The sequence below is a fragment of the Silene latifolia genome, chromosome X, assembly GCF_048544455.1.
Source record: "Silene latifolia isolate original U9 population chromosome X, ASM4854445v1, whole genome shotgun sequence".
Taxonomy (NCBI): Eukaryota; Viridiplantae; Streptophyta; class Magnoliopsida; order Caryophyllales; family Caryophyllaceae; genus Silene; species Silene latifolia.
Window position 1 is genome coordinate 7509965 of NC_133537.1, and position 12484 is coordinate 7522448.

The 12484-nt window shown below is 36.0% G+C and overlaps 1 protein-coding gene across 2 annotated transcripts; it reads right to left on the reverse strand.

Moving 5' to 3' along the window:
* Positions 1–663: 663 nt before the first annotated feature.
* Positions 664–9258, reverse strand: LOC141622669 (uncharacterized). 2 transcript variants are annotated; one of them, XM_074438677.1, is made up of 7 exons: positions 9002–9258; positions 3825–4253; positions 3694–3746; positions 3026–3063; positions 2305–2623; positions 1851–2146; positions 664–1491 (listed from the first exon to the last, which is right to left on the reverse strand). In XM_074438677.1, exons 1-7 carry the CDS (start codon positions 9012–9014, stop codon positions 867–869), a joined length of 1773 nt encoding a protein of 590 aa, XP_074294778.1. In that variant the 5' UTR covers positions 9015–9258; the 3' UTR covers positions 664–866. The 2 variants fall into 2 exon arrangements, with proteins under 2 accessions (XP_074294778.1, XP_074294777.1); XM_074438676.1 differs by having other exon boundaries at positions 3017–3063.
* Positions 9259–12484: the final 3226 nt, after the last annotated feature.

The following is a 12484-nucleotide window of genomic DNA, read 5'->3' on the forward strand; positions in this document are numbered from 1 at the left end:
TTTTTGTGATAAAAAAGAATTAGGATTAGCGATTTTTATCACGGGTTTATTTGAACTATTATTGTTGGATCATTTAAGTGAAGACGGAAATGGATGATTTTTGTGAAACAATGGTTATGATTAGCGGTTTCCATCACACGTTTATTGAAATATTTGAACATAATTGGATTATTTAATGGATTATTTTTGTGAAACAATGAGTAGGACTAACAGTTTTCATAACACATTCAAACTTCAAAGATGTAAAAATGATTTCACACGTCTTCATAAAAGAATCTTAATGTGAATGAATGAGCATTTTTTAATAATATTTGGAGGTTACAAAAAAAATCACTTTCTATGAATCGACATAAACTATTTACTTGAATAAATAGAATAATATTTTTCATAAATTTTCACTTAGATGGGACATTATCAACTTTCTAATTCAACTTTCAGCAAAAAAATCGAGCCCACCCGTAGCCAATGGCAAAGCTAGAATTTTTCGAGGGTGGGGCCAATTTAACATAATTATCATTAATTTTCTTTTATTATGGGGTCGTAAAGGTACAAACTTTTCAAATCTAACCAATTTATCGCGTAAAGCGTCAAACTATGACTGACACAGCAAGTTTCTTCATATCATCATATACATAAGCTATCCTGAGCATGAAACAGAACTAATTACATAGCCAAGTAGACATTACATTTATAATCATGATCTTGCAATGAACAATATTCTGCTAGCTATCAAATACAGAGTATTAATTAATCAAAATTTTCGTAAACCGTATTTAAGACCCGATACAGGTTGCAGAGCTACATAACTCTAAGCAAGCATGGCAGTTAAGCTCCTTTGTTTACACTAATTTTTGCATCTCTTGAAGCTAATCAGAAACACCATCATTGTTTATGAAACCTTCCCCGACTTCAACAAGCCTCCCGCGAACCCATTTTTTGGTCGCTGATTTCGCAGTTGGGTGTGCATGTTCTTCATGATTTTGCAACTTAACTCCATTGACAGAGGAAACTCCATTCTTTCCGAGAGGATACTGCTTTTCCGTGCGTTCCTTTATGTCTTGCTTTTCTGCAAAGCTCTCTAGGCTGAGCCCAAGCATATAACCCCCGAGGCTTGTAGGAAGGGTATGCTTGTGATGGAGGTTGGTATCTAGATTTCGGTCTTCACCTGGTTTCATCGATTGGAAACCATTCACCATTTTCTGGTATTCTTGATTTACTTTTGGTGTTGTGGTTTTTTTGCCATTCACTGCTATATTGTATCTCTGATCAGCATCTTCAGTGAGGGTTTCTCCGCCTTTTCCAGCATACTCCTGATGCCCGGATTGGACGTTATCTTGTGGAGGAAATTCCCCGTTTTCAATTGACTTGATTGATTGAGTTGCTTCAGCGATGAGCTTGTGCGCCTCAATGAGGGAAGCTCTAGCAACGGGGCTTCTTGTAGCAGCAACCTCAAGCGCTTTCGCTGCCTTTTGAGCTTCTGCAATAAGCAACCTGCATATATGCAGACTTTCATGACCAAATAGTTTTCTCAAGGAAAAGAACATAGCTTACGTAAGTCTTAGACAGAATATTCAGAATTAGCAGCGCAACACAAGAATGAATCATCAATAGTGTCTACCATTTACCCATGTACAGAAAACAGAAACGACGAGTAATATACTAATATCAGTAATATGTTCAAACCTTGTGCACTTTACATTTTATCATTTAAGATGTGCACTTATCATTGGAGCTACAGGCCGCACGTGCATACACAAGTACAAAACAAATAAATGAACAAAAAGAAGGAAAAGGATGGCTAAAACAAGAAGACACCCATAGAAACACCGTTTTGGGGATAAAAGACTTACTTGGCTCGCTCTAAGGCCTCGATCTTCATTGTGTCTGATGTCCCTCTTTGAGCTCTAATACTCTTCAGCATTTCTAGTTTGGATGTAGAAAGTGGATCTTTGTATTTTGGGATGTTCCTTTTCTTCAGTTTGGGTAGTTGAGTACTTCCGCTTGCAGTGGATTTTTCTTTCTCACTTTTCTTTCTAGAAGTATTAGTTGAGTCCTCACCACTTTGCTTCTTTCTTACCTTTCTTTCAGCACCCTCTGGTATTCCATGATATTTAGCCAAGCCAGTACAGACCCTTGTGCGGTATGCCTAGCGTAAAAGTAGAAAAAATTCCGAGTAAAACTACATATGGCTCTCTCTAGTGAGCATGTCTCATACAAGACTCACTCAAGCAGACAAGCTATATGATTTTTGAGACACACGGTCTCTAAATAGGAAAAAGGCTAGCTATAGCGTGAAAAACTTACCGGATCAGCCCATTTAGCGGAGATGGCTTCAGCAATCTTTCTTCGTTGTTCAAGAGATTTAGGTGCTCGCTTGCTACCCTTGGGTCTAGGTAAGGATTTCCTATGCTCTATACTTTCCAACCATTCCTGTTGCAACTGCTTGCTCAAGATATCATAGGAATCCCACTGTAGCTCTTCTTCGTCCTGAAAGCCTCCTCTAGCAGCTTCAGCAATTAGATTTTGCCAATCAAAGAGGCAGGTTTCTTGAAGCATGAGCATTTCACGACGTTTCTGCCAGCCCATTCTCACTCCGGCTGCAATTTTCACCCTGGTTTCTGGGCTTCATACAGAAACAATATGCAGGTGAAGTCTCATAGAAGATTAACCACGACTGCACACATAAAATGCTAGAGCAGGGCAATCTAAGAGTCTAAGACGCACTTGACAAAAAAAGATGAGATTTGAACTAACGAAAGGTTAAAGTTGTACGTCACATGCAAAAACAACAAAAAGAGAGCCTAAATCCGAAAATAATTTGGAGTCGACTAACATCTATCATCAATTGAAACCGTTAATATGGCCAGCAAAATAAGGGAAAAGAGGGAAAGAAAAAAAAGGATACAGAAAACATTTTAGAATAAATTAGTGAATATACTAGCAAGATAAGAAAGTCACGCGTATCGTCATGTCATATTTAGGGAGTTGACACTAAAAAAAAGTGTAGGATTTATGCCTTATCCACCTTTGCGCATGGCCCATAGTTGACAACTTCATCTTCACCTGAATCAGGAAGGGTCATTAGACAGAAGGAAAGCTCAAAGTAATCACATAAATAACCTCATTCAGTTGTAGATAATTGGGATTAGTTCAATCTAAATTTTAGCAAGTTGCTTATGTATTTGTATTCACCAAAAACGGAATTGGTTAATGTAATTGTTCTTTCAAACTTATAAAAGACTATAACTAGTCAATTCCAGAACAAAATGCCCTTAATTTGGAACAGCCATGGAATACCTAGTGAAGGTAAATAAAACCCAGTGCTATTCATTAGTACGGATTGCGATTCAAGATTCAATTTCATACTAGAATGACTAGGCTCTAAGAAAAAATGTCAGCGCTCCAGCAGAATCACAAAATTTGAAATTTGTTTAGCCGCACTACCAGTGGCACAATGAACTACGTAAGGATTTATAGTGAATATGACCATATTATTCTTTCTTTCCAATTTGAGAACTCGGAGAACAGTAAAGCCTGAGGGTCTGAGGCTAGATGGTCAATTTTATCAAATACGGAAAAAAAACCATGGAACAGTATTTTTTTTTATATTTTAATGAGGTTACTCCTAACATTACTGCATGCTGCTCCTAAAGACGTATAAGCTGTAGCAAACTTGCAACTAATCTTACATGCCTTAGGGCTTTGCATGGCAAGTCTGGTCTTCTCCTTGATACGTCGAAGAGTTTCTGCACATTTTTGCATAGTTATCACCAACGTGCTTGATTAGTACAAGCTAGCTAATTGTAGCAAGTCGAATGACTTACCAGGGCTGTGCTTTCTGCCTTTATTCCAAGGTGTATTTCCTTTATTTGCTTTAGAAATCCTCAAGCGCCTCAATTTTTCTCGCTCATCAACTTCCTCTGAACCCCCACTTGAAGACTCATTTTGAACTGTTATAGATTCTAATTCGGCTGTAGATGATAATGCATGGTTATCCTTCTCTATGTCTTTATTCAGGACTAAACACTGTGGCTCAAGAGTAGCCACGGCACTAACTAGGAATCCAGGACACGACTTCTTAAAATAAACCAAGCCAAAGTTCAAGTTTCCAGTATTTTGCAAAGATTTACGAGATGATGCCCATCTATCCTCATGTTGCAACAGAGGATAATTTGGTATATTACCATTAATAAACAACCGCACCCTCGTGTAACCTAAATGAGTCTGGATGGAGGATTGTGCAATAGCAATATCTGCCAAAATGATTAGAACATTAAATTAGTATTAATCACTTATAAGAAGAAAAATAAACAACTATGCACACGTAACTGGCAAATGGTCATTTGGGTGGGAAAGGGACCGGTCATTCGGGCATTTCACGTGCTTTTGGGTTTTTATTGGGTCAGGGCGGGTCTCTTCGCTTTATGTGATTTGTATTCGAGCCGGGTCATTTTCGTTGTGTTTATTGAGTTTTTTGTCATTACTATCACTAAAACCTTATGTATACTTTCCAACTCGTCTTTTTGGGTCAATAGCGGGACCCATAATCTGATCCTATAAGCTAGATACTCAAAAGATCAACTGCATTGGACAGTGCATGAGATCTTAGATATCAATCCTTTACTACTTCATGCATAACCAAAAAAGCAAAAAGACCTACAATGTATTAGAGAAGCAATGTTCTATTTTACTTCAACTGCTTACTATGGCCATGCCCGTGTTCAACATGACACTAAAGATGTGTACATTGGTATGGAATCCGTACCCAGCATCTACCAATCCATCACTTTATCAGTGGAGGCAAAAATGGAAGCTCCCACAAAAAATGTAGAGGAAGAGAATGTCAAATGAAGCAAATAGTAGTTAGTACTCTTATGATTTTTCACAATTTGAGCTTTAGGTCTCAAACATGAAACATCTTAACTAAAACCATCCTAATATTTCATACTTTAAAACTACATTCATGTGCAGAGGACATGCCGCCACACTCTCTTTTCAGGACAGAGTAGTACCCCTTTTTCGACACAACTAGCCGAGTCCAAGTACATAGGCTCTGGTATACTATGCTGTAGCCGAGTCCAAGTACATAGGCTTTGGTATATTATGCTGTATAGTGTATACCCAACAAACACCCGGACGGTTCTATTACTTCTATATGACATAGTAGCCAAGACCTGAATACCTAATTCCACAAATAATGGTTAACATATTGGCAGTTTGGCACAAGTGCACAACCGTTTTACACAAGACTAATGTCAAACCCTTTTACAAAATGAGATCTAACAGGTTCTCCAAAATACTACTCCACTATCAAACCCTTTTACAATTTCCACATTTCTGCTTAAAGGAACACAGAATGAACAATTCTGCCATAAAATCAATATTTCGAAGAAATAACAATTTCTCCTCTAAACCTTGCCCACTCAAGCAGAGGTGGAGCTAGTGGACTGGCACAGATAGGGGTGTAACCGAGCCGATTGAGCTCGAGCTCTAGTGGGCTCAGAATCCACTCGGAAACTTGAGTTTGAGCTCGGAATCGGCTCGATATTTTCCGAGCAAAACATCAAAGCTGAAATCAGCTCGGATTAGGCTCGAGCTCAACTCGAGCCCAACTCGAGCTCTGTTCAATCATTATTTTCTTTACATTCTTGAACTTTTAAGTCAAATTAAAAACAAAAATATTTTTAAAAATAAAAATATTTTTAAAAAAATACAAATATAAAATACTTATCAAATATAACAAAAATATAATTATTTTTGCTAAAATAACATTTTATTAAGAATAAAAACAATTGTAAAATGCCAAAATCAATATATATACTTAAAAGAGGAACTTTTGAAGCGATTTCATTGGCTACTACATTTGTTCAATAAATTATGGGTATAAATAAAAAAGAAATTATTAGATATTAAATTAAGGGATAAAGTTTGATGTATTTTTAATCGCCACCTAATTTGTTGAATACTCTAACAATAATATATTGTGTATAAAAAATATACATTAAAACTGTTCTTAATTAAGATAAATTTGATGCATTTTTAATCGCACTAAACGTAAAAGACCCAATTGAGAGTTTTACTCATAAACAACTACTACTATTGTATATATAGCTATAATGATCATTGATCAACTCATATTTTTTCCAAGCATTGTTTTCATTATCAATGCAGTAGTCATACTGAAATGATGAATTTGAGTTCTTTTGTTTCTTATTTATTTATTTATTTGCGTGACTTTTAATTAGTTGTTCCATACTTCCATCTATATAAATCTTTAGACTAATCCTAACTATTTTGTAATTTTATACGTATATCATTATATTTTTTTCACTTATTCGTTTGCTTCTTGATTTTAATTTTTAATTTTTGTCATCCTTTTGTCCCATGTCAAATTATCATGCATGATTATACTATTGGAGAAAGATCTCGACAGACATGTGCAACTCATATAATAAGGTAACTAATACTAGCATACATAATATTTTACAATTGAGTTTAATCGAGACTTTTGTACTACATATAACATAGTACGATGGATGCAGTGGTGGAGCTAGGGGGGCTAGCAGAGGCGGTCGCCTCCCCTAGCGGATGAAAATTTCAAAGTTTTTAATTAAATTTTCGATTTTTTTTCGAATGTACCTTATGAAATTAGTTGTTCGCCCCCCCTAAAATTTTTCGCCCCGCTAAGTTCAAATCCTGGCTCCGCCACTGGATGGATAGCAATGATTTAAAAAGTATTTCTTACGAGTAATTAACTAGAATTTGAACATGATGCAATAAAATAAATTAAAACTAGAGGCTCCGAGTGAGCTACGTGCATTGTTAAAATCTTTAATACAAAACTTAAATCCTACTCCAAAGGGAGTATAGGTTTGTCGTATAAAATTGTAACTAAGAATCCAATTGACTGACGCTCTTTTATATAGCAACAAATTATGTTGCAATACTATTCCTATTTGGTTTATAGCTTCTTCATGACGTCATATAATATTTGTTTAATTAATGATTAATATTTGTTTTTGTAATAAAATCCTCCTATATGAAATATGATTACTAGATCTGAAGTGTCATAATATTATAAATGTAAGTGAAGGCTTCTAAATAAATAAGTAATTTTGTGTGTACCAAAAAAAAAAGTGATTTTACGAATACTACTCTTTATCAGTCAAATTAGTATTACTAATTAAATCACTGTAACCAACAATTCGGAAATGACCCAAGTAACCCCAAATTAAAGTGACCCACGCCTTCATCCAACCTGATTCGAAATGACTCAAACTCAGAAAGGACTTGACAATGGCACATGCGAAATCAAACCAAAATCCAAATTTAACTACCACAACTCGCAACTTTCTCTTTCAATTATAGATAGTAAATGTGTCGGAGCTTATATATAGATCGGTTACTCAAGTTTGATAAAAAAAAATCTATATTGGGTGCTTAATTCATATTCATGTTGTCACGGGTCATTATATGCTAGGCCCAATCCTATCTTAATTTATGCTTAAGATATTAATGATTGATTAATTAACACTTGGTTAATGAATGAAAGTTTACAAGACAACTCTAATTGGATGTGAATTATGACTATTGGTATCATATGAAACTTATTCTTTCAATTAGAGATGAAGCTCATTCCACTCGCAAACATTAAGCAAAATATTTTTAATAAATAAAAGAAGTATAGGGTATTCTTCCTTTAAAACTAAAAGAGTAATCCGTTGATTTTAGGATTATATTAATTCCTTTATCGCTTTAAGATTGAAACACAATTTAGGCGTAATTATGTAAGGTCATAAATCAGTTTTTCCCTATGATCAATTTAAATGATAAATTCAGATACAAAGTTCTACCACAATTTGATGAGAAAAATGAACATACATCGGATGTACTACCTTAAACTTTTTTGTTTTTGAGCATATATATGCAATGATGAAGTTAGGATTTTAAGGCAGTGGGGGCGAAAATTTTCAGCGAGAACAAAAGGAAAATATTATAAGGGGGTCTCGAAAAAATTCGAAAATTTTAACTAAAAATTTCGAAATTTTCAAACTTCGTGGGGGCGATCGCCACTGCACTTTAAATGACTATGACTCTATGAGAAGCTCGACTATTTTTTACTTAAGACATTACTCCGTATTTTCTAACTCTTGAATACTGTGGTGGCTAACTCTAACATTATTTATGTCAATTGTTAAGCATAAGGCTTTTCATATAAGTCATAGTATAATATATTTATAATAAAATAAATCTCTAACACCCAGAGCGCAGATAAGATGTCGTTCCGCAAAAAGAAGTATTTTATAAAGCCAACCTCATGTAAATATATAAGGCCATGCTGTGATATGACCCGGGCAACGCCCGGGCTTGAAATCTAGTAAATACTAGTTAAAAAAAAAAAAAGAGCCTAAACGAACTTCCGATTCCAAGCTCTACTAAGCTCAGAATCACGGCTCAAATATGGTTCACCTCGGCTCGAAATCGGCTCGGAATAAGTTTTGACTGATTTCGAGCCGGTCAACCGAGCTGAGTCCGAGGGCTCTCCGAGTCAGCTCAGATCGTTTACAGCCCTAGGCACGGAAGGTCGTCTGGAACAATGAACAATTTCTCCTCTAAACCTAGGTTCGAACCTCGTCAACATCAAAATCGCCCCCTATGACGACAAATCATGGTTCTGCCACTACACTCAAATACCCACCTGCCCATATCATATCTACTGCATTTGGGTCACAATATATCCTCGGTTCGAACCTCGTCACATCAAACTCGCACTTGTTATACCTAAACAAAAGAAACCGCCCCCTCCCATAGCGACAAATCATGGCTCCGCCACTACACTCAAATACCCAGATGACCATATCACTTCTACTGCATTTGGGTCACAATAAATCCTATTAAAGACTAAATTTTTAGCATCCTAGACTACAATTACAGCATAAACACAAAAAACCAACAATCCTATTAACAAAAAAAAGACATGTAATTTACAGAGAAATCAAACCTAATAAAGGCATGAGGAGGTCATTCAGTCAAAATCACAGAAAATCCCAGAAACAGCAGAAATGTTCATCAACATTCCCCAATTGAATTAGGTTTAATTGATTAAACAGATTATACTACTGAAGTGAAAAAGAAGAAAATTGAGGAGAAATTGTAAAGAAGATTAGGAGTGAAATGGGAGGATAAAAGAGAGTTGGTGTTTGTATAATTGTATGGTGGTTAACACAACCATGTCATGTGGTATTATGGTATCTTACTATCTTTTGTTGGTTTCTTCAACAAGTTAATACATTTTCTTTTTTTTTTTTTTTTTTTTGAGAAAAACAATTTTCATGAGTGGATTTGAGTTGTTTTTTTTTTTTTTTTCTTAAGGTCATGTTCGGTAATGAGCGGATTAATTCAGTATAACTGAATTGTAAAATTAGATTATAAATGACAAATTTTATTTGTAACACCCTCATACTCCAAGTGACTTATCAGGACCACTCAGGTATAGGAACGTCACCATCTCGGTTACCCGAGGCAATGAATATCATAAGACAATAAAGAAACGTACTTTAAAAGTAAATATAGTTTAAATGATTACATGTTCAAAATCAAAACTGATAAATCCAATACATCCAAATCCAAAAGTGTCTACTATCAAAACTGAACAACTAAGACACCGTCTGACACAGCGGAAGACTCTTCTAATGCCAAGTGATGATTCATCCCAACTAGCCCAAATGCATCGTATCAAATTTGCTCAACAACTGCTCACCATCCCCGAATGGATCACCACAGTTTTATAAAACAAACAACGGGGTCAGTACTAATTACACAATACAAACCAATATGAAATAAATGCCAAACAACTCAATCAACACATCAAAACCCCAGTCTCCATCACCAAGCTCCACACAACTGATTACACACTAAAGTGTGTAGCCCTGCCAGAGTACCCATCGCAACTGATACTTCACACCGCCAGTGGGGGACCGCAGCCGTTCCCATCTAAGGCCCGCTCATCTCCATCGAGCGATAAACCCATGTTCATTAATGTCACAGACATCCCTTCGTGGCGGGTTCCACGAGTAAGGCGAATCGGGGCGTGAAGTCACTCCCGCAAGTGACTCCACTCAGCCAGGGACTGTAACAGCCCTAAATTTTCACGACCAAAACGGTAAAGAAGATATGGAAAATTCACGGCTGTCACTCCACACTTAGCTAAAAAAATGCCAAGTGCAAGGTAAATACAGAGTAACCTTTAAATCAAAGTACATGTCTCAAAATTTTATCAAAACAATTAAACGTTGCAGCGGAAGACTTAAGTCTTACAAAATCTAAAACAGTAAATAAAATTCAAATCCAATGATATTATAAAATTATAAATAGTGTAAGACGGAGTCTTTATTCAAAATCCTTCCACGCTCGTACTAATCCCCGGATCCAAAGATGCACCCATGCAAAGATCTCAAGCATCTCAATTGTACCTATCAACTGTACCCAAAACATAAATAGGTACAGGTTCCAGTGGGGGAACGACCAAAAACATAAGGACGTCAGCAAAGCTGAGTTTTAGGGAAATAATAAACAATGTTAAGTTTACAAGATAAATTAATCAAACTTAAAACCAGAATAAAAATAAGAATGAAATAATATTCCAAAACCAGCATTTCCAATAATGATTATCAAAATATTCAAAAACCAAAACTTCCACCACCTGTGTGCCAAGGTCCTACCCTTGACACGGTCTAGAGGCACCACCTGTGCTTTGTTAGACTCATAAAAGTGCGCACCTCTCACATTTGGGCAGTCAGTAGGATGGAACCGCCAAAGGAGAAAGTCTAACTACCTAGCGAGTGGGGGCCGGACAATCCCCACCCAAATGAACTCGGGCCAAGAGTTTAGTTTCGGGACGTAATCCCAGGAGCGTCAGAGACGACCTTAAACCATCTAGACCAGAAGAAACCAATTTTCCAAAGCGGCCTGAGCCGAAACCATTCCAATGTGCAATATTCAAAATTTAGAAATACAAGGAAAATCTCATCGATGCCAAAATATTATAAAAACAGCTTAATGATTAAACCGAACATGCTCTTTACTTAAATTTAAAAAGGGTAAAAGTCCTTACCTCTCGAGACGGTCAGCCAAGCTAAGCCTAGTCCAAAAACTCCTTTACTTTGAAACCACATGCTACATACACATAAAGAATATTCGATTATTACGTCACTTAGTACACATTGCTCACACCATAATTAACTAGCCCATCTCATAATTGTATATCTATATCTCCATTTAAACACTCCCTTAAAACCACCTTCCTATATCAGAAGAGTAAACCCTTAGATTAACACCCGACAAGCCAGACACAACCATTAAACACAGCTCATTCACGGTTTATGTTATAGCTACTTACAAACAAATCATGTTTTACAACTCAGTAGCATTTCTTTACCTCACGTACACTCTAAGTCACAAAGGTTCCAACTTAATTAAATACTCAAATTATCATCACTTCCCATTTGCTACCATAGCCCACGTTAAACAAAAGCTCAAAAAGCTATGGAACGCATAAAACGAGCAACTAGGGAAAACCAACACAACCTGCAACGTACCCTATCGACAAGAAAACACGCACTAATGCTTCTGTTCTTACAGACCCGAATCCAACATTAACACACTCAAAACATCATATAATCGTCCTTATATACAATCAGAATAAGGACATCGGCGCTCGTCCTCAAGGCGCCCTTAAACGGACATCGAAACAACTGCAAACATCCTACCTTAGTCACACAACACAAAGCCCCAAATCCATAATCAGCCTTAGCCAATAAAATAGGGACGATTTGTAAATCCGCATACCACCCCAAACATAACTTTAACAAAGGAATATATTTAAGAAGCAGATTTATAAAGCTACACATAACAAAATTGAGCAGAAAACATACCGCTTAAATACTACAAGTGAGAAAAGATCGAGACGACTAAACTTCCGTCAGAGTTTCGAAATCAATGGTGTGCAGAGATGGAAAATAAAAAAAAAACAAAGGGAAAGGAATTTGTTGTGATAGAGGTTGGGACTTTTTAATTAAAAACGTAGTATATTGAGGCAAATAGCTAGGAAATCGGTAATTAGGGTTTAATAAATAAATATATATATATATATATATATATATATATTTATCTTTTTCTTTGGTCACCAGCTTGGTCTTATTAAGTCAAGTTGAATTTGGCTTTTAAAAACGATTACCGATCCCAATTAGTTCAAAACAGAGTTATTTCCAAAAGTTCAAAACACCTTTATTTCCCATAATAAAATGTAGTTATAAAAGTTAATATTCTAAAATTCAAAACCAATCTAAAATAAGAGAGAAACGCCCTAAAAATAACTCGGGAAAAATAGCGGGGTGTTACAGGGATGCATCCCGAAGATCACAGACAAATACAACAACAATCAACGATATTAATCAACAACCGTCACAAACACCGGCAGTATGAT